The sequence below is a fragment of the Lemur catta genome, chromosome 2 (assembly GCF_020740605.2).
Source record: "Lemur catta isolate mLemCat1 chromosome 2, mLemCat1.pri, whole genome shotgun sequence".
Taxonomy (NCBI): domain Eukaryota; kingdom Metazoa; phylum Chordata; class Mammalia; order Primates; family Lemuridae; genus Lemur; species Lemur catta.
In genome coordinates this window covers 42,793,998-42,817,273 of record NC_059129.1, presented here as the reverse complement: position 1 = coordinate 42,817,273, position 23,276 = coordinate 42,793,998, and the positions used below count along the sequence as shown (strand labels likewise).

Below are 23,276 nucleotides of genomic sequence, written 5' to 3'. Positions count from 1 at the left end.
TATTTCAGTATGCTCTTGATATAGAATTACTTATCTTTGCCACTCTTTTATCCTATGATACTAAGGAGAACCTTAGCTTGGCTTTCCTAGATTATCACAATTAGTTAGTTTCTGAGTAAATTTATTTTATGTTTGTCAAATTAAATGTGATCTTCTCCTGGTTGCAGTTGGACAGCTGCCAATAGTCTGAATTATCACTGGGATGTAGGGACATAGTTTATTCTCAAATCTGGGAACAATAGTGACTCTTACCCAATCTCTTCAAGAAATTTTTGCACTTTCTACATTAATAGAAATACATTTTTCCAAAGTAAGTGAGATACCATTTCTATTGTTAGGTTCAAAGGTACTGTCGACACCCTCCATTCCACATAGATGGGCTCCTCTAAGACCCTTGCCTGTGTGTGTTCTGGAGGTGCCACTAAACTTGGTGACAGCCTCAGGAGACAAACTTGAAAAACCTTTTTACTCGGATTAAATTATTAACTAACTTTCACTTTCCTTTAGTTTACCAGAGATTTCCCTACCTGTAAAGAGGTACTGATTATACTCTCCAATTAACAGCCATAATTCTGTCATGTCATCAGTTACCAGGGGATGCTGCTTCTTGAGGTATCTGCAGAATCACAGCATTTTCCAGTATTGAAATATCTGAAAGACCACAGTGCCTCCATTTCAACTGTGAGAAATTAAGTCATTTTCCCAAGTCTACGACACTAAATTATGGTGCAAGGAGGACCAGATTAAAGGTCTCCAGACTTGCAGTCACGTTCCCTCCATCCCCTTTCTCCTAGACAAGCTCACACACACACTTGTCTGATCAGCTCGTCTTAAAGTGGGAGATGAATGTTTCCACAAGGCTCAAACCTGTGAACACATCACTGACCAGCCACAGAGCTGGCTCACAATAGGGGCCCAATTAAAGCGTTTCAGATGCAACTAGATTAAATCTTTAAAGTACTAACTTAAAACAATCCTTTAATGAGGGAAAATCGAAGTTTCAGAATAGGACCTTCATGGGGAATCTCTGACCAGCAACTGATGATGCAGTTCATCTCTGATGCTGATTGGTTCTCCCACACTAAGATTACCCAATCAAAGAGCAAAGCAATGAATACCTTGGTTCCTATTATTTGAGATGCGGGTGGAGGAGGGACATAGTTCTTATTGAGCGAGACGTGCCTGCTCCTCTAGCGCCTGTCCTTTCCTGTTCTCCAGCATGGTGTGTCTGTGGTTCCCTGGAGGCTCCTGGACGGCAGCTCTGACAGTGATACTGATGATGCTGAGCCCTCCCCTGGCTTTGGGTAGGGACACCCGACGTAAGTGCACACTTTGGGTGCTGGGTTATTCGGGGCGGGGGAAGAAAGGAAGTTAACTTTGTCTCTGTGTTCCCGTTATGTCCCTTAAAAAATTGTGACATTTTCTTCAGGGACCACCTATCTTTATCATATGGATCCCAAATTATTTCTGCAATAGAAGAAGCCTGGCTACTTGCCCTCTTTATGAGACCTGTGTAAGAGGCCTCCGTATAGAAGGTTTCTTCTCAACTCTCCTTCAGTAAAATTTCCAGATTTGTATCACATTTCCTCAGGGTCTTGAGAGGATTTAGAAATAATGATGTTAAAATAAATTCCTCTTACAGCACTTCCCTTTACTGTGTTGAGTTATGCCAGAAAATGGAAGGTTTCTCTGAAAATTTTATGGAGAGTCAAAAGGAATTCAGAGTCTCTCCTAGAGGATCCTGTGTTATGTCCTCAACAGGATCTGTGGTGTTGGTGCCTCTCCCTAATGTGTGAAGATGTATCAAAAGGCGTCTCTCATCATCTTCTTTCTTTACCCCTGAATGCCAGTGTTCATAAAGGCTGTATCCTCATACTAGAGGTTCTCTTACAGAAGTTGGGGTTAGCTCTCTCTCTTTCTCCTGGGGAAAGCAGCCTGGAGCTGAGGCAGAGACCCTTAGTACTTGGAATGACCCTATGGACAAGGAGCATCTGTGCTGTGTTCTTTGGTTCCTTAAAGGACTTAGGGCATCCTCTGAAAACCTAGCACAAGTTAGTGTTCATCATGAATCTACTTTGAACCTTTCTATACTAGTTTCTCCTATACCTACCGTATTCTCCAGTCTGAGCTCGCAAGAGGGATTCAACTAGTGTAAAATAAATTATATAAAGTTCTATTTTTGTAAGTTGAAAATAGTCAAGTATCAGCAATTTCATGTGGTTCAAACCATATACCTTGAGTGGGATTACAGAGAAAACGTGAAGGTTGTTATCATCCCATAGGGCCGAAAGCCAATAAGCAAGTTAAGCAAGCTCATTGTTCTACTGGGGTCTTGTTCTAAATCTCATAAATTCAGTTTCATTCATCATGCCTTGTTTTCCTTAATCAGCCATGTCTGGTTACCTCTACCTCCAGTTCCTCTGTATTTTTTCCCCAGCTATGTCATCATCATTACTGAAAATCCCTGAAGCTTGCACAAACCCTCAGCACTATGAGATCCATCAAAAGAGATGAAACTTAATGAAAATTTCCCTGTTTCCTAAAATCACCATTTGCTTTCCTGTGACTCTTTCTTCCACTAGAAGGAGGAGAAAGAGGAAGTTTGCCTGCATTTCTCACAGGGAGTGGAAGGGATATAGGGTGTCATCAGAATAAAAGAGTGTTGGAGCTTGAGCCCCCTCTTGCTTTCCAAGATCCCCCCAGTGATCAATTCCCAGAACCCTAGTTTATTCGTTTAGATCACAAATATTTTTGTGAGCAACTATTATATACTAGGCTCTGTTCTAGGTTCAGAGAATTCTATTTGAATCAGATAGAAAAGGTCCTTGCTCTCATGTAACATACCTAATATCAGAGAAGACAGAAAATGATATGATAAACAGTGAGGTGATGGGACAGAGAGAATGGGATTCATCCAACTTCAGTTCACATGGTTAGTGAGTTCTCCCTGAAAAAGTGACGTTTAGCTGAGACAAGAATAATGACAGACAGCTATGTGAAGATCTAAGGGACAAGTGTTCCCAGGGGGATGGAACAGGGGGAAGGTCAAGGTGTAGGAAGACGTGTGCTGTGTTTAAGGGAGAGAAAGAAAGCTAGAGTGGCTGACGTGTAGCAAGCAAAGGGGTGTGGTAGCATGAGATGAGGCAGGGTGGACAGGAAGACAGAAGCCTCATCAGATTGGGCACTGATGGCCCAGGTAAGAAATTTGAATTTTATTTAAATAGATATGGGAAGCTACTGGAATGTTACAAGGAGAGTCAATTTATATTCAATTAAAAAATAATTCTAGCTACTATGTGGAGATTGGATAGTTGGGGTTCATGAGTAGAGTCAGGGAGACCATTTAGGAGCACAGCAATATTGTCCAGGGAAGACAGGCTTGTGGCTTCATTTAGTGCAGCAGTGATAAAGGTGAAGTGAACATATTCGAAATATGTTCTTGCATAACCTGTTAATGAGTTAAATCTAAGGGGAGTAGGAAATCAAGCTTATTTCTTAGGATTTTGTCTTGATAAATAGGTCGATGGTGATGCTGTTTATGGAGATAGGGAAGAATGTGGGAGGAAACAATCTGAAGTGGGTGGTTAGAAGTAAAGGTTTGTTTAAGGTAAGTTTGAGGTGATTTTTCTGATATTTATGTGAAGCCATCAGGAGGTCAGTTGAATATAAGACATTGGAGTTCAAGGTGAGGCCAGGGCTGGAGGTACTTATGTTGGCATCACCGACACATGTACTGTGTTAAATTCCAGGGAAGTGGAAGAGATTACATAGGGAGATAGGCCGTGTGTAGAAAAAGAAAAGAGGGCTGAGGGCCAGCAAAGGGGACTGAGAAGGAGCCCCAGTGATGTTGGAGAAAAATCAAGAAAACATGACTCATGAAAGTCAAGGAAAACAGACTTTTTTCAAGGTGTGTGTGTGGGGGGTGGCCAGTTGTGGTGACTACCACTAAATGTGTGAAGTGAGAACGTGAGACAGAAGTGAGCACTGGGGTTGGTGGACTTGACATGTGAGTCAGTGCAGTACCCAGGCTGGAAACTGGATTGGACCATTCGAAGAGGAAGTAGAAGTGAGGGCTGGATGATGGTTGGCTCTTTTGAGTAGCGGGCCTCAGAGAAGTACTGTGCTCTGGGGTCAGGGAGCCAGCTGGACCTAAGGAAAAGAATAAACAGGCTGAAGAGAAGCAACAGGACTTGAGAGAGATGTTCAGGCATTAGCAAGGATGCACTAGCTGGCCCTTGTATACACTGGTGACTAGTTATGCAAAAGGTCATTAACTCATACTGCCAATATTTATTAGTGACAGAATATATGAGACATTTACAGAATATTTGGAAATGCCTTTTAAAAAAGAATATATCAAATATTACACTAGGCGATGAGAAGGGAGTGGTGAACAAAGTTGGTCTCTAGCAGCATGGAGCATTGTAACATTCTGTAGTGACTATGTACCCGTCCTATACATTTCAGTATGCAATGCTAATAACTAGCCTTTCATATCTGCAGCATTTAAAAACATATACTTCTTATGGAATCTAAAATTCAAAGGATACAAGTAACTTATCCAGTGTCACATTAGTGCTAGAAATGAGATTGCAGTATAAATCTGAGTGTATAGAAAGTCCCTCTTTTCTATGTCAGCATATTCTTTTTGTGTTAGGTTTAGGTATATTGCATTATTATACACAAACCAGTGTTTTGGTACTTGTGTGTTCAAAATGTTAATTACTGATAAAATTAAGAGAAGACAATTGCCAAATCATGATGAAGATATTATTTGTTTTAGGAGTTAAGGGATAGAAAGATAATACAAGCTTGCATTTACAGGGGTTATACAAATTAAGATGCAAATATATTTGAGTGTTCATTATGTGATCAGCACTAAGAAGAGTCACTACTTAATTTTACACTTAACAGTAATCTTGTGACAAATATGCTATTATTAAATCCACTTTATAGATAAAGAAAAAAGTCTCATGCTTGTTAAAAATTAACCCAAGTAGAAGAGGTCATGTTTAAATTCATATTTTCTGATTCTAGAGCCTGAGATTCCAACCACCATTAGTGAATAATGACTAGATTGGCTCTGAATTGCTGATAGAATTTCTGATGTTCATGTGTGCCAAGGTGTGTCTTAGGATGGGGGAAAGATGCAAGGGCTGCTAGTTCCAATATACAGGAGAAACTTTGATTCATTTTGCATTTGAAAGTTCCATATAGGTTCACACTATGTGCTGGCTATCATGGGTATGTGTTGAAGAACACAAAGAAGTATTATTAAATCCCTTCTTTTTCTGAGGTTTTATTAGCAAGCTGGGCAAGGGTTGTCAAATAAAATACAAGATGCCCAGTGAAATCTGGATAAACAACAGCAATTTATTTGAAATCCAAATTTAACTGAGCATCCTGTACTTTTTATTTGCTAAATCTGGCAACTCTAAGTTGGGCACATAAGCATGGACTACAGTGTTAGCCATGTAAGCTACAGTGACAGCAACTTCACACATTTTTATTTTTTAACTTTCTCATCTGTGAAGAAGGTACTTAGAGAATTTGTGAATAATAAGATAGACCTTGTCTGATCCAGAGTGCACTCCTCTTACAAGGCAAAAGGAGGCTTGTGAAGTCTATATGAGAATGTCATCTCAGTTTCTCCCCTTCTGAGGCGACTTGACTACAGAAATAAGGGCCAACGCTGTTAATTTGATGCCCACTTGTATTGTTGGGAATAAGAGACTGAAAGTTAGAAAATGAATTAGTTGGGGCATTGAACAGGAATTAAATGGCTGTGGCTGTAGTTTATCACTGTAGATAAGCAGTGGGCAGTGGCAGAGAAACTAAGATGGAAGATGATGTGAAAGATAAATTATATGACTTGGTGTCTGATGGGCAAAGCAAAGAAATCAATAAACTTTGGTTCTGAATAAATTCACTTTGCTAGAAAAATAGCTCTGCCCTGGGACTGATTCCTAAAAATTTATGAAGGACAAAGATTTTCAACAGATATAATGTTGGTTGATTTTTTAATGTAGTTCTCAGCTGCTCTATGATTAATAGTGGTTTTTTCACCACAGATTTTTCAGATGGTTTACACCAGTGGTTCTCACCCAGGAATAGATCATCTTCCCTCTCTCCCTGCCTTCCTCCCTTCTCCTCCCACCCCCTGGGGAACATTTGGCAATGTCTGGAGCCATTTTTGGTTGTCACAGCAGGGATTTCTTCTGACAGCTAATGAATAGAGGCCAAGGACACCAGTAGACAGTCCCCCAGCATGGCCCCCAAGTAAAAACTGTCTGGTCCAAAATGTCAGTAGCGCCAAGGCTGAGAACACTGGTTTACACTGTGCTACTTCTAAATAATTCTAGACTCATACTTTTTATTAATACATATACTCACCTCCCAGGTCAGGTCTTCGTGGTTTATTTTTGCTTGTTTCATTACCAAACTAGACAGTTGCATAAATTCACCACTTTCTTGTTGAGTCCATTCAATCAGTGCAAGTTTAAGATCTTCAGTTTTATTTTTAGTCCTCAAAATTTTGATGAGTTATTGGGCATCGCTATATCAATTTTCAACAACTTGCTATTATAAGTCATAAATATTGATGGTTGCTGCAAATATTTTTCAGTAAAATGCCTCAGATTTCTGAAGTAATTCTACATTCTGTACTGTTGATAATGTAACGTGCTTCCATCTATTCATCTCACTTTTATCAACCACAGCAATTATTCTTTGACTTTTTGACATTTGCACAGTCCAAATAAATATAAAGACAAAAACATCAAAATATATATATATACAGTATATATGTGCATATTTACACTCGTATGTTTATATATATTGAAACTCAGAGGCACATGTCACCAATAAGACTCTGAAACACCTTGGACCCCTTAACTCTTCAGATCAGATTTGCCAAATGAATTTTGGCAGCAAATTAAAAAACAACTGGATTTCTGAGCTTTCTGGATTTAAAAAGGTAAAAAAGCGTTTGTGGACCTATGTTGGGATAATGGTTATAATCTCCTTAGACTTCTTTGGTAGTTTCCCATTGCATTTAGTATAATCCAAAATCCTAACACCACACACAAGGCTTTTAAGTGCCTGACTTTCTGTGATTTCTCCAGCCTAATCTTACACCCTCCCTCCCCTCACTCTGTGCTTCAGTGAACTTCCTTCTGGTTTCTTGCAGAAGTTTATCCATTCTTTCAAGCTTTTGAGCGTGGTTTTACCTTTACCTGAAATGTGCCCTCCTTCTTGTCCAGACATAAATACACATGCTCCACTCTGTCCCCTGCCCACAGCAACTTAACCATTCACCTCATGTCTTACCTGTCACTCTTCAGAGAGCCCTTCTCTGGTTCCCTAATGTAACTCAGTGACAGGGTGAATGACCCAAAGGACAGATTTCACACACAGGCTGTGTGGGAGCAGCACGGCTGGTTTATTCACCCCTGGGAGAGTGCGCTGAGCAGAAAAGAGGGTCAGCACAGAAGGGGGTTTAGTGAGGGTTTTTTATAAACGGGGATAGCCGACCCCCTCCCACCTGCCCTGTTCAGTTCTTTGTTTCTGAGCCCAACTGGCAGGTGAAGAACCGCTTCCTGCTACCTGCAGTTCGCCTATGGCAGAGGACGGTGGGCAGAACAGCTGTTTGTAGTAAATTCTTCTTCAAACAACCAACTCCTACAACCCTTTTGTCCCAGTCACATCCATCCTTCTGCTCTGGCGTCGTCCTTCTCAGGAGAGCCAGGGAGGGACAGCCTTGGTCTCCATCAGGGAGGGAGGGGAAGCAATGCCAGCTGCAGCTGTCTGTCAAATCTACAAAGTCCGGGACTCCCCAGTCTCCTCCAACTATTGTTTCACAAGCCTAAGTTTTGCATTAACCGCATTCTGTCCTATACATACTTTTCGGGTTCCCACCTGGAACAAACCTAACCCCAGATCATCCTATTGTTCTGTTAGAGAAGGCCGCACTTCCCTTTCTGCGTGGCTCAGTCCTGTGTGTGTTCTGTGCGCGTCACTTTCACTCCACTTTAAAAGCTCCTCCCGCGGAGGGAGGGTCGGGCTCCCCTGCTCGGCTCCCGGCGGCGGAAGGCGGCCCGAAGGCGGCATTTAGGGACGAAGGCGGAGGGTGGAGTTCAGGGACCGGCAGGAGCGGGTGGGGGGAGGCCGCGCGAGGCCGCGGTTTGCGGCAGAGGCTCGCGGGTCCCCAGCGGCTCGGCTCGGAGGGTCTCCCGCCCCGCGGCCTCCCTGGGTGCCGGCAGCGGGAGAGGAGCCCGCGGGGGCTGCGGTGTGTGTGGGGGGCGCCACGCCTGTCCCCGCGCCCCGCCCAGGGCGCCCCGGACCGTGGGCGTCGCCGTCAGTGTCTGCCGGGAAGTCGCGCGTGACCGGATCCTTCGTGTCCCCACAGCACGTTTCCTGGAGCAGTTTAAGCCTGAGTGTCATTTCTACAACGGGACGGAGCGGGTGCGGTTCCTGGACAGATACTTCTACAACCGGGAGGAGTACGCGCGCTTCGACAGCGACGTGGGGGAGTACCGGGCGGTGACGGAGCTGGGCCGGCCGGACGCCGAGTACTGGAACAGCCGGAAGGACATCCTGGATGACGCGCGGGCCGCGGTGGACACGTTCTGCAGGCACAACTACGGGGTCGTGGAGAGCTTCACCGTGCGGCGGCGAGGTGAGCGGGCTGGGAGAGAGACTAGGACTGTGAGCGAGCGGAAGTTACGAGGCGGCGGGGAGAGAGATGCCGGGGACGGCGCGTGACTGTGGCGGGAGGGATGCGGAGGGGCTTCGGCTGTCCTCGGTGGCCGCCGTGGCGGAGGCGGCGGCTGGGAGGCGGCGGCGGTGCGGGGCGCCGGGACGGACGGGACCTTACCTGCCGCGGGCAGAGATGCGGGCAGGGACGTGCGGTGTCTGTGGTTGCGGTGGAGCTTCAGGGGAGGAGAGAAGAGGAATGTAAACGGTTTGGGGCAATGTGAGGAGGCTGGTCTAGTCACAGACTGTCCCCAAACCCTTCGTGATCCTGACACCTCCGAAGTAAGTGTAGTGTTTGTTTGCAGAAGCATTTCATTCGGAAAAAGTATTAGACTGATTTTAGGGGAAGTGAGGAGACCTCTGAGGCACTTCTGGCCTTTCTGAGGCTTCTTTCAGGGCTAAATTTTTTGCAACTTTTTTCCTCACTGTATATATTTTTATGTAGTGAAAATGATTGTGAAACTAGCTTTTTAATTACAATTTGTTAACATAGTGTTACTATTTTTATAACAATGCTAATAGTATTTAAGTAGGTACGTATTAATCTAGGCTTGAAAATGATAGCTCTAATAATAATTATGCTTGTTTTGCAATGGAGACGGATTGATCAGCTCAATGTAAATATAAGAACCTTTTTAAATGAATGACTTTTCCTTACTCCCTCCTTTACGACTCATGCTTTTCTAGAGACTCAACTCATAGAGTTAGAGAAACTTCTTTCTGTGCCTCCTTCCCATGGCAGAGCCGTTTCTGTGGCGTTCTAAGGTGTGAGCGCCTGGAGGTAGCATTCCTAAAGCTCCACACTCCGTACCCCGTGCACCCTGCTCTGCCCCCAGTCTATCCATACTGCTTTGAGTCGTACTTTTCTCTCAGGGTAAACAAGGATAATAAGTAGCTAACAGAAATTGAAGGCTGCGTGTAAGTCATAGTTTCATGTATTTTAGGTACATTAATCCTCACATAATCTCATGAGATAAACTAGTATTATTATCTTCCATTATAGGTGAGAAAGATGAGGCACAGAGCAATTGAAAAACTCCCCCAGTGTCAATTAGCAGGAGCCTGGATCCAAACCAGGCAGCCTGGCTCCAGAAATCACACTGTTAATTAGTACAACATATGCTTTGCAAAGATTTTCAAACACTTCAACTCCATAATAAATAGCAGTTTCAAGCTATGAAAAAAAAAACAAACACAATTTTCCTCAACATCTCTAAAATCTAATAGGTCCCCGCTGTAAGGATTAAATTCACGGCTCATGACGCTACACTGTTGGCCGCATGTCCGGCTTTGCTGGAGTGGAGGCCTGCCTGAGACCGAGCCTGGATTTGGAGGGAGGCAGGACAGCCAACCAGGAGACTTACTCTGTCTTCCTCACTTATTCCCTCTGTCTTTTTCCTCCTAGTTGAGCCTAAGGTGACCGTGTATCCTGCAAAGACTCAGCCCCTGCAGCACCACAACCTCCTGGTCTGCTCTGTGAATGGTTTCTATCCCGGCAACATTGAAGTCAAGTGGCTCCGGAATGGCCGGGAAGAGGAGGCTGCGGTGGTCTCCTCCACAGGCCTGATCCAGAATGGAGACTGGACCTTCCAGACCCTGGTGATGCTTGAAATAGTTCCCCAGAGTGGAGAGGTTTACACCTGCCAAGTGGAGCACCCAAGCCGCATGAGCCCCATCACAGTGGAATGGAGTGAGCAGCCTCTAACCTCATACATTTCTCACCCACCAAGAAGGGGACTTTGCTTATCCCTGAGGGTCTGGTTTCTCCTCTCCCACATCATATTTTCATTTGCTCCATGTTTTCCTCTCCTTCAGCACAGGTTACTAGAGTAGCCCTGCGGTAGTTTCTAGAAACACTTATATCCCCTGGGGAAGCAATCAGGCAGAAAAGAGGCTGTCCCTGTTTTGAAGCTTTCATGATGTCAAAGGTCATGATTACCCCCTTGGCCCTGGGCACCAGGCCCTGCCTCTGGGGCTGGGATTGTACTTCTGGCGTCCCCGTTGCTGTCACTCTGAGTCGTTCATTGAGATCTGAGAAGATGAGCGATGTAGGGGCCTTCCTCATGGGAGGGGAGTCTGATCTCAGCTCTGCCTTTTATTAGCTGTGTCACTCTAGATAAACTACTTAACCTCACTGAGTTCCAGGCTTTTTGTTTGTCATATGTTCAAGTCCTGCTTTATGTCAGGGTGGTACTGAGTGAGTTCAATGCCTGGGCCTTGTAGCTCCTAACTGTGATTTTAAAATCTCTTCCAGAAAGGGCCAATTATTTTGGTGCTTCCAAGGCAAACTTCTTCCCCCATTGTCAAAGCTCTGAATCACAGGGTGTCAATTAGAGAAGTTGGATTGGGATAAAAATCACTAAACCTGGCTTCTTCTCTCAGGAGCACAGTCTGAATCTGCACAGGGCAAAATGCTGAGTGGAGTCGGGGGCTTTGTTCTGGGTCTGCTCTTCCTTGGGGTCGGGCTGTTCATCTACTTCAGGAATCAGAAAGGTAAGGAATCTGTTGGCAGCTGAGTCTCTCCATACACTTTCCTGGAGGAAGAAATACGGCTGTGCCGAGGCTAGTTCTCCGTGTGTCCGTGGCCCTGTGTAAAGCCTTCTTCCCCCAGTTGACCTCACATTTCCCTAAAATCCCAAAATCAACAATCCCTGGTTACGATGTCAAAGCATAAGGGCTTATGGCCCACATAAGGCTAATGAAATTCCACTAGATTTGTCTGACAGAAGCTGCCTGGGTCACATGCTCTCAGTTTCTGCTCACTCTCTGGCTCTCCTGGTGTGGGTCGAGGTGTCAGAGAAATCTCATTTGGGAGATCTGGGCCTGGGGACATTGTATTTGAGGACAAATTTGATTCCACAGCTTTTAAGTATATATTTTCCCTCTCTTTCCCAGGGCACTCTGGACTTCAGCCAACAGGTAATGCCCTTTCATCCTCTTTGAGAGACAGATCCAGTTTCTCTAGAACAATGGGGAAAGTGGCAAGACACAAGACAGAAGTAATGGGAAACAGTGGGATCCAAATTCCTGATCAGGCAGTTTCCAGTAAAGCGTCTTCTCTCCGCGTAGTAAAAGCCTGTGCTCTGCAGTAGCACTGGCTCAGGAAGACGTGATATTTTTTCTTCTTCCTGCAGTCCTCTCACATGGGGCCCTGAAAGAGGGGAGAAGAGCTGTGTGTAGAGTTAAGGCTGAAAACAACACTCTTCTCTGTTTTCTGCAGGACTCCTGAGCTGAGGTGAAGATGTTGACACTCAAGGAAGAAACTTCTGTCTCAGCTTCCCAGCATGAAGAGGTTTCCTGCTTGGCTTATTCTTGCACAGAGAGAGAGTGCCTTCCCAGGACCTTGTTCACTCCTGGTTCATTGACCCTGCAGAAAACGTCCTCCCTCATGGCTTCCTCAGCCCTTGCCCTTGGCCTGGACATCCCAGTGTTGACTCAGGACCTATGTCCATTCTTTCCTGGTCCCCTTTGTACCCAACCCTTACTGCCTCCTGTGCCTCTGAACTCACCTTGTGCTGAATTCCTTTATTAAATTTTTCTCACATAAACATGGAGTGAAAAATCATGTGCTTCATACAGCTTAAAGGACAAGAAATAGAAAACAGAAAGAGAAGATCACATCCCAATACAATAGTGGTTTTCATTTATACGTGATAAGTATGTGAGGTCACGCATATGTTAAAGAGCTTGATTCAGCCATTCCACAGTGTAGACGTACATCCAAACATCATGCTGTACACCATAAATATACTGTATAATTTTTATCAATTATAAAAAATTTAAAAATTTACGTCAAAAGTTTAAAAAGGCAATACATAAAAACTGAAAACAGACTAAAACAATTGAAACAAACTTGACAACAGTATATACTGAGAAGCAAGCTAGAAAGTATCAGTATATAGCTCTAAATTCTGTAGACTTCAATAATATACTATTATAAAGCAGTTGGATAGATTTCAGAGCAAGGCAAGGAAGCTGATTACGAAGATGAAGGGTCCTGCTACTTTGTTCCATCTGAAAAGTCAATTTCAAATTTAAGTCAAATCTAAAAAGCAGATAACCAATTCAGAAGTTTATTTCACATTAATAATCATTGAACACAATTTTTCCACTGTCAGAGACAACTATTATCTTATTTTCAATCAAATTAAAGGTTTATTTTATGTATACTTTATTTTTAATTATGTATTATTTGTGCAAAGCACGTTATCTTATAGGAATTGAATAAGCTGATAGTCATGTCTGTTCTGTTTGATCCCAGGGTTGTGACTATGCTCTCGCTTTTTCCGTGAGATGAAGAAACGATTTTTCTCATTTTACATGAGACCCATGGTGTGAAATTACAAGGCAGAATTAAAATGTAGGGAATGACTATCTCAATGAAGATGCCTTCTGTGGCGAGTAGCAGGAAAGCCAGTCGAACTGGCTTTGTTTTTCTTCACTCATTATTTCACACAGCAGGTAGAGCTCAAGTCAGCAGGCCAGCGGCATCACCGACAATCCTGGAACTCGATAGCTCATCTCTCTTGTACACAGCAGGTCAGCTTTCCTGAGGTGGTGGAAGGACACCTGGAGAAATAGATTTCGTATTCTCACATCTTCCAAAGGCAGGAAAAGGAAACTATTTCTTCCTGTGTGCTTTTAAAAAGAGCAACTAAGCTTTTCCCAGATTGTTCCCATTAGACCCACTTCCTCACACATTGGACAGACCATAGGAGCACAGTGTGGGCTCAGACAAACCATGATCCAAGCTTTGTGGAGTGGGCCTGACACACATGGGAAGACAAGGGGCAAAAGCATATCTTTTTCAAAAGAAAAATGTCAGTTGGGGTAGGAGAGAATGACTTTAGGGTAGGGAAACAATTTCTGGTACTATTAGATTGTTAGTATTTTAGCTATTTTCCTCATGAAGGCCTATAGATTCTTGATAGGCATCTTCAATTCAAGGTTTTGAGTCTTTTTTAAAAAGCATATTGAGACTGGGTGCGGTGGCTCACGCCTGTAATCCTAGCACTCTGGGAGGCCGAGGCAGGAGGATTGCTTGAGCTCAGGAGTTCGAGACCAGCCTGAGCAAGAGCAAGACCCTCGTCTCTACTAAAAATAGAAAGAAATTAGCTGGGCAACTAAAAATATATAGAAAATATTAGCCGGGCATGGCGGTGCATGCCTGTAGTCCCAGCTACTCGGGCAGCTGGGGCAGGAGGATCGCTTGAGCCCAGGAGTTTGAGGTTGCTGTGAGCTAGGCTGATGCCACAGCACTCTAGCCCGGGCAGCAGAGTGAGACTCTGTCTCAAAAAAAAAAAAAAAAAAAGCATGTTGAATATTAAATGACAGCCATTAACCAAATTATGATAAAAAAAAGCAGAAAAATGCTTGTTTTTAGGATTTAATACAGTATGCGGTTATGTAGTTTTATGATGAAAATATATTTTCCAGGGAAATCTTTGAAAACAAAGACATATAATAAGGGATAAGGAGCTCTACAGGATGCTAAAACATAGTATACATGTGTTTTAATAAATACGCTTTGGTACTGTACTGAATCATTGATTAAAAACACTAGTAGAACAGAGTCCAGAATAATAAACTCAAACAGTTGAGATTTAGTTTAAGATAAATGGAGAGTTCCAATTTGTTGATAAGGCATATTCCAAACTCATTCCTTTTACAAAATGGATCCCTGATGAATAAAATTGAAACATAGAAAGAAAATATAAAATTAATAAAACAAGTGTTATTATTTTTGTTACTATCACCATCATAATTATGTTAGAAGATCATAGATTTTTCTAAGCCTTGCTGGTGAGAGTGTATAATGTTAAAAGTACTTTGGACGATACTTAGGCAATTTCTTAAAAAGTGTAATATACATTTGTCATGTGATCCAGCAAGTTCACTCCTTGGAATCTACCAAAAAGAAGTGGAAACATCGTCACAAAGATACGTGTACAAATGGTCAGAGCAGCAATAGCCACATAGCCCCAAACTGGAAACAATCCAAACATCCCTCCATTAGTAAATGGATAAACAAATGTGCTACACCCATACAATGTAATACTATTCACCAGTAAGAAGAAACAAAAGTATACTCACCTGGCAGGGGAGATGCCATGATCATGAAGGTGGTTTTCCCAGGGCAAGGCTCATCCCTTGTACTCTGGGATGATGAAAGATTACTTAAAAAGTACAGTGGGCCAGGTGCAGTGGCTCACGCCTGTAATCCTACCACTCTGGGAGGCCAAGGCAGGAGGATTGCTCGAGGTCAGGAGTTCAAGACCAGCTTAAGCAAGAGTGAGACCCTATCTCTACTAAAAATAGAAAGAAATTAGCTGGACAACTAAAAACATAGAAAAAAATTAGCCGGGCACGGTGGTGCATGCCTGTTGTAGTCCCAGCTCCTTAGGAGGCTGAGGCAGGAGAATCACTTGAGCCCAGGAGTCTGAGGTTGCTGTGAGCTGGACTGACGCCACAGCACTCTAGCCCGGGCAACAGAGGGAGACTCTGTCTCAGAATAAAAAAAGGTGCAATGCACATTATTTGGATTATGGATACTCTAAAAGCCCTGACTTCACCGCTGTATGCAATCTATGTATGTAACAAAAATATACTTGTACCTCATAAATTTATACAAATAATAAAAGAGAAAAAAAGGAACAAAATGATGATAAATGCTATAAAACTGGTAAACTTCAAAAATGTTACAGTAAGTGAAAGAAACCAGACACAAAAGATTATATGTCGTATGATTTCATTTATATGAAATGTCTATAAAAGGCAAATTTATACACATAGACAGAAGATCAGTGGGTGCCTAGGGCTTGGGATAAGGGCAGGAATTAACTAACTCTAAATAGAGCAATTATGGAGGTGATAGAAATGTTCTAAAACTGTATTGTGGTGGTAGTTGCACAAATATGTTAATTTACAAAAATCATTGAATTTTACACGAGTGAATTTTGTGAGATGCAAATTATGCCTTAATAAACCTAATAAAATAATTCTTTTAAAAAAAACTAAGATTTTCTAAGCAAGACATAAAATCCAGAAGACACAGAGAAAAAAATTGAATTATAAATTTCTTTGCATGGAGAAAATAACAAGATTAAAAGAAATTTGTGAAGCCCAAGAAAACTTTGAAACATACAAAACTTTTGTATTATGTAAAATTGTCCAAAAATCAATCAATAAATTTTAATTTTTAAAAACCCAGCAGAAAATTGGGCAAAGGATATAGACTATTTACAGACGAAAATATCCCAATAATCAATAAATATGAAATGTTTGCTCAAACTCACTGATAATCAGAAAAATGCAAATTCAATAGCAATGTGATGAACTATTTCTCCCCCCAAATCAGGAAATGTCATTGTTTTTAAATAAAGGATTTAGAAGATTCTATGGGAATAGATTCTCTCACATACTGTTATCAAGACTGCAAATTATCACAACCTCTATGGAAAACAGTATGGAGAGTCCTCAAAGAACTAAAACTAGACCTACCATTTGATCCAGCAATCCTACTACTGGGTATTTACCCAAAGGAAAAAAGTCATTTTATGAAAAACACACCTGCACTCGAATGTTTACTACAGCACAATTCACAGCTGCAAAGATGTGGAATGAACGCAAATGCCCATCCATTCATGAGTGGATTAACAAAATGTGGTATATGTATGCTATGGAATACCACTCAGCCACAAGGAAGGATGAATTAAGGCCTTTTGCAACAATTTGGATGGAACTGGAGACCATTATCTTAAATGAAGTATCTAAAGGATGAAAAAACAAACACCACATGTACTCATTATTAAATTAGAACTAACACATGTGTGCACAGAGGGAAGTAAAACTCAGTGGTAATCAAGCAGGGGACAGGCGGGAGAAGAGGATGGGCAACCACCCACCTAATGGTACAATGGGTGATGGGCACACTTATAACCCTGACTCAAGCATAACAAAAGTGATCAATGTAACCAAAAACATTTGTACCCCTGTAATACTTTGAAATTTTAAAAAAAGATGTAACAAGAAATGAAATTAAATTAAAAAGGATTGTGAATGGATGGTGGTTTGATACATGAATTAACATTTAAAAAAAGCATGTTACATGTTGATGACAACAAAAATCCACTTCCAGACATCTATCTTAAGGAAACAATCCTTCACGTGATCAAGGAGACATAAAATTTACTATTTGTTGCATCAGAGTTTGGAATAATGAAAACATGTCCAAATTCTAAAAGAAAAACTGGTAAACTTGTCTTGATTATAAAAATCTGTACATCAGAAAACTGTAAAATATGTGAAGTGATAACACTGCAAGATGACATTTGAATATTGCGCATGGCAATATGGGCATATATTGCTATACCTCCTGGGTAGTTTGAATAATCCAGTACTTACATTCTAGGTGTTTATACTGTAGACACATTCTCACATATATGTCCAAGATGATGTATAAAAACTGTAACAGAAGAGAAAATAAATATTCTGAATTTTTAGATAGAGGAAAGGTCAATTGTGGTATAGTAATACAAAGGAATAACATATAGTGCTTTAAATGAATGAAATATGGACTGGAAAAAAATTATAAATCACAATGCCAGTTAGTATTTAGAAAGTTACAAGAAACATTAACTTTCACTACAAAAACAAAAAAGTATAAACTAAACTAAATGGAAAAAATAGAAAAGAATCTTATTTTTAAAGACTTCAAAGAGGCATAGATGCAAAGAAGTCTACAAATCCCAAATTCCAGAGATGGACAAATTCTACTTAGGTGAGCAGGGACACTCTTATGTCTCGGGTCATCTGCTGAATCTCAGCATGGTGGAAGATTGGGCCTGGCACAGAAAGGGAGATTGTGATGGGGTAAGGAGAACCAGCAAAGTTTTAAATAGCCCCGTGGACTTGAGTGATGGATTGAAATCTATAGAAGTCCCCAACAGAATGTATTTCTAATTTTCCCTGACAGCTGATTCTCCTTCCAGAACTTTTGCTGAGTTCATGGTGGCAGTGTGGGAACTTGGGAGGTAGGTAGAGGGCAGAAAAACATCTCTATAGGTTTTGCAAACAAAGATCAACAAGGAAATCAAGTCACAAACAATACTTTCACTCATCTTGACCTAATTGGCATTTATAATTGACATATATAACTACAGAATATCTATTTCTTTAAACTGCACAAAGAATATGCATGAAATAGAACATATACTATGCCCATTAAACTAGTCTCAATAACTTTCACAAGATTAAAATCATACATACATATTCTCTGATCACAGTCTTGTCAAATTACAAATCAGTAAGATTGAGAAAATCACCAATTTTGGGGGAGTGAAGCAATACACTTCTAAATAATCTATGATTAGCCAAACAACAAACCAGGAGAGAAATTAGCAAATAATTTAAAATAAATAATAAAATGGATTTTCAAAATTTTTGATATGCAACCAAGGCAGTCCTTAGAAGGAAATTCATAGATTTAAATGTTTATATTATAAAAGGAGAAATATATAAAAATCAGAGATCTAAACTTTTAATTGAAGAATCTAGGAAAAGAAATGCACATTTAGCTCAAAAAAACAGAAGAAAGGAACAAATAAAATGAGAGGAAATTAATAAAATTGAAGATAGATATATAATAAAGAAAATAAACAGAATCCAAAGTTTTCTTTTTCTTTCCTTTTTTCTTTCATAAATCACCTGAAAGACTAAAAAGGGGGGGGGGGGAGGAAAAAAATCCAAATTATGAACTGTCAACATCTGGAATGAAAAAGATGACATTCCTACAGATCTGTGGACATTAGAATGATACTAAGAGGATGTTATAAAGAATTTTGTACCATTAGATTTCACATCTTAGATGAAAGTCTTTGAAAAACACAATTTTCATTAACTACTTTTGTGTAATAAATCATCTCAAAACTTAGTGGCTTAAAATTTCAGCTACGTAATGATTTTTCAAAGTTTTGGGAGTTCACTGAGTTCAGCTGGATGGGCCTCACTGAAGGTCTTTCACGTGGTTGCAGTCAGATGGTACCTGGGGCTGGGGTCTTCTGAAGGCTCACCCAGGTCACAGGGACACTCTCTCTGCTTTGGTTCCATGTCTCTAACATGACCTAGGTGGTCCTGTCAGCAATGAGAGTAGATGTTTTACCTGAAGAACTCGGGGGGGTCCCAAGAGAGGAAGGTAAAAGCTGCAAGACTTCCTTAGACTTAGGCTCAGAATTTGTGAGACATCATTTCTCTCACATTCTATCTGTCAAAGTGAGTATAGGGCCAGCACAAATTCAAGGGGATAGGGAATAGCATCTACTTTTCCATGAGGTGAGTGGAAATAATTTGCACTCTTCTTTAACCTGCCCTGCACGTAAATTTTCAAAACTGAAAAAATAGATAATCTATATCTGATAAAGAAATCATCTTTCTCAAACCATCCCTCAAAGGCAATTAAAAGCCAAGTTTGCTTCAGTGTTAAATTCTACTAAACAATTTCAATCCATTTTTATTGATGATTTGAGTAGGTGTCATGGTAAATTTTCTCGTGGATAATCAAACAACATAGCAGCATTTATTGAAAAGACTGTCTTTCCCCTGTTGCTCTGCAATGGTACTACCATAGACTAGAGCATTGTATTTGGGAGAGGTCTGTTTCTATTTATATTCTGTTCTGTTGTCCACTTTGTCTACACTTGACACTACACTATGCTAACTAATATAACTGTGTAGTACATCATGTTATCTTGAACTGAATTTCTTCCAGTTTTGTTCTTATTTTTCAAAATTTCCTTGGCTAACCTAAGACCTTAGCATTTACATATGAATTTTAAATTCAGCTTGATTATTCCCCCATTCCTCCAAAAGAAAACAGAAGAAACAAAACAAAACAAGCAAGCAAACAAAAAACTTTGCCTTGATTTTCAATGGTATTTTACTGAATATAGACTAATTTGGAGAGAACTGACATCTTTAATATATTTAGTATTATAATACCTAAATTGGGCATTTTCTCCATTTATATTAATTCCATTAATTTCTCCCAATTATGTTTTAAAGTTTTCAGTATAGAAATCTTGCTAATTTTTTTTGTTAACTTTATTTTTAGATATTTGATATTTGGGGATACTACTCCTAACTGTATCATTTTCTTGATTTTGTTTTCTATTTGTTTCTAGTAGAGCATAATGTATTTGGTTTTATATATATTAACTTTGTATCTAGCAACACCATTTAAATTTAGGTATTAACCTATTAGTTTATCTATTATTTTTATTTTCTGAGTACTTGATCATGTCAAGAGTAAGCAACAACAATTTTACTTCCTTTGCAATCCTTATAACTTTTATTTATTTTTCTCACCATTTTCATTGCCTAACTCCTTTAGTACTCCAAATATCAAGGAGAGAGTTTTAAACATTTCACCACTGAGACTGATGTGCAACAGGGTAGCTATCCTTTCTCAGACTGAGGAAATTCCTTTTTAATACAAGTTTGCCAATAGGTTATTTTGTAAAAATTAAGGCTAGTTGCTGAATTCTGTCAAATGATATTTTATGATTTTATCAAGGTGATTGTATGCCTTTTCTCTTCCTTCAGTTAACTCAGTGAATTGCATTAATTCATTCTCATGTTTAAACAACTTTGTGTTCCTGGAATAAATTCCACTTAATCATGATGTAGTATCTTTTTTATACATCACTGATTTCAATTTGCTAATATTTTCTTAAGAATTTGGCATCTATGTTCATAAGAGTGATGGGTCTATAAATTTCTTTTTGTTGTAGAGTTCTTGTCAGGTTTTGAAGTAAAGATTATGCTGGTCTCATAAAAAGTGTTTGCAAGTGTTCTTTTTATTTATTTATATATTTTGAAGTTTGCATAAATTAGTGTTGTTTCCACTTTAAATATTTTAAAATAATTATTGAAGTGAGATGAATCTGAGGTTTTGTTGTGGGAAAGTTTTACAGAATATTTTTACTTTCTCTATTAGAGGTGGAACTCTTCATATTTTATGTTATTTGTCAGCTTAGTATATTGTACATTTTGAGTAATTTATCCATTACATACAAATTTATTTTTGTAAAGTCATTCATAATATTTATTATGATAAATAATACTTAGATAAATCACAAAAACTGTACGAGATACAATTCTAAAAGTGTTTAAGTAAACCACAGAAAAATAGGAAGAGAAAATAGAGAAGAAAAACCAGAGGGAACAAACAGAAAACAAAATGCAATATGGCAGACACAAGCCTTAACATACTAATAATTGCGTTACATGAAAATTATCTAAAAACATCAATTAAGAAACAAATGTCTGAGTGGCAAAAACATGAATCATCTATATGCTATCTATATGCTCACTTTATAACAATAGTGGAAAGCTGAAGTAGAAGAATGGAAAAGAAATGATGCAATCATTTATCAAAGAAGGCATGAATGGCTATAATAATGTCAGATAAAGTAAACTTCAGGGCAAAAAATATTGTGATATGTATTCCATGATAACAAATACACTAAAAGCCCAGACTTTGCCACTATACAATTCATCCAGGTAACAAAAAACCACTTGTCCTCCTTAAATCTACTGAAATAAATTTTTAAAAATACTATGAGAAACAAAGAGAAACATTACATAATGATTAAAGTGTTAATCCACAGAGAGAATATAGCAATCTTAAATGTGTATGTACCAAACAACTAGGTTGCAAATAAGTAAAGCAAACTGATAGAACTAAAAGGAGAAATAGACAAATTCACAGTTATACTTGGAGACTTTAGCACCTCTCTCTGAATAATTAATGAAACAACTGGACAGAAATTCAGCAAGAATATAAAACTCAGCAATACCATCAACCATCAGGATCTGACACAGACCACCCCACCAAACAACAGCATTCTTTTCAAGTGCCCATGAAACATTCACTAAGATAGATCATATCCTGAGCCATAAAAGGAACCTCAACAAATGCTAAAGAATTGAAATCAGACCTACTGTGTTCTGTGGACACAATAGAATTGAACTAGAAATCAATAACATAAAGATAATCACTACAGCTCCAAACACTTGGAAATGAAATAACATACTTCTAAGTAATCCATGGGCCAAAAACAAAAAGATTTCTTAAGGGAAATAAAAAATATATTGAACTAAATGAAAATGAAAGTACAACATATCAATATTTGTGGGACTCAGCTAAAGAAGTGCTTAGAAAAAATATTTATAGTACTAAATGTATTAATTGAAAAAGAGAAAAGATCACAAATCAATAATCTAAGTTCCCACATCTAGGAATCTAGAAAAAGAATCTAGAAAAGGAAGAGCAAAATAACCTAAAGCAACTAAAAGGAAGGAAATGATAAATATAAGAGTAGAAATTAATGGAATTGAAAATTGAAAAACAATAGAGAAAATCAATGAAAGAGAAAGCTTATTCTTTGAAAAGATTAATAGAATTGACAAATATTTAGGAAGTCTGACCAAAAAAAGAGAAAAGACACAAATTACCAAAAATGGGAATGAAACATACATTTAAATATTAATATCAATAGTACACTAAGGGAATATTATAAACAACAACTTAGATGATACGGACAAATTCCTTGAAAAGCACAAACGGTCACAAACAACTCAATATGAAATAGGTAAGTCGAATAGCTCCATTGACTATTAAAGGCATTGAGTTTATGATTGAAAGGCTGATGAAGGAGAAATTCCAGGCCCAGATGGTTTCACTGGGGAAATCTACCAAACATTTTAAGTAGAATTAACACAAGTCTACAAAATTTCTTCCAGAAAATAGAAGAGGAGGGAACACATCTCAACTTATTTTATGAGGTCAGCATTTTCTGATATCAAAAACAGACAAAGATAGTACAATAAAAGAAAATAAAAGCAATATACCTTCATGACTATAGATGCAAAACTCCTTAACAAAATACTAGCAAATAAAATATCAGCCAAATAAAGAAAAACATATATATATTTAGTATGATATCAAGGTTTCGATGAAAAATTAAAAACTATAAACTATGCTAAGTGGGGTTTATTTTAGGAATGCCAGCCTGGTTTAATATTTAAATGAATGTCATCTGTCATATTAACAAGCTAAAGAAGAAACATCACATAATTATATTAACTGATGCAGAAAAAACATTTGACAAAATTCAACACACATTCGTGATAAAAACCCTCAAAATAGTAGGAATAGAGGAGAATTTCCTCAACTTGATAAATAACTTCTGTAAGAATCTTACAGCTAAATCATACTTAATGCAAAAGACTGAATGCTTTTCCTCTTCTGCTCCAACTAATACGGGAGTTCACAAAGGTTACAGGATTAAAGATCAACCAAAAAATTAATTTTATTTCTATATATAGCAATGAAGATATAAAAACAAAAATTACAAATGCAACATGAATTATAATCATTCAAAAAAAGATAACAAATATAACTCTAACAGAACATGTACAGGATTTGTATGCCAATAAAAGAAACTGAAGATCTACACAAATGG

The 23,276-nt window shown here is 39.3% G+C and overlaps 1 protein-coding gene and 1 pseudogene across 1 annotated transcript; both read left to right on the top strand.

The window, feature by feature from the left end:
• The first annotated feature begins 1,117 nt into the window (after nt 1-1,117).
• On the top strand, nt 1,118-12,302 carry LOC123631797 (HLA class II histocompatibility antigen, DRB1 beta chain-like). The gene is made up of 6 exons (XM_045541782.1): nt 1,118-1,319; nt 8,408-8,677; nt 10,160-10,444; nt 11,137-11,247; nt 11,650-11,673; nt 11,975-12,302. The coding sequence occupies exons 1-6, from the start codon at nt 1,220-1,222 to the stop codon at nt 11,986-11,988; spliced, it is 804 nt and encodes a 267-aa protein (XP_045397738.1). The 5' UTR covers nt 1,118-1,219; the 3' UTR covers nt 11,989-12,302.
• A 2,537-nt stretch (nt 12,303-14,839) lies between these two features.
• LOC123633578 lies at nt 14,840-14,976 on the top strand (annotated as a pseudogene).
• The last annotated feature ends 8,300 nt before the right edge of the window (nt 14,977-23,276 follow it).

Excerpts from the sequence above, each read along its gene's own strand:
- LOC123631797 (XM_045541782.1), top strand. The coding sequence starts at position 1,220 with ATGGTGTGTCTGTGGTTCCCTGGAGGCTCCTGGACGGCAGCTCTGACA. Across the intron at positions 1,320-8,407 it reads TTTGGGTAGGGACACCCGAC|CACGTTTCCTGGAGCAGTTT; the intron begins GTAAGTGCACAC and ends GTGTCCCCACAG. Across the intron at positions 11,248-11,649 it reads CTACTTCAGGAATCAGAAAG|GGCACTCTGGACTTCAGCCA; the intron begins GTAAGGAATCTG and ends TCTCTTTCCCAG.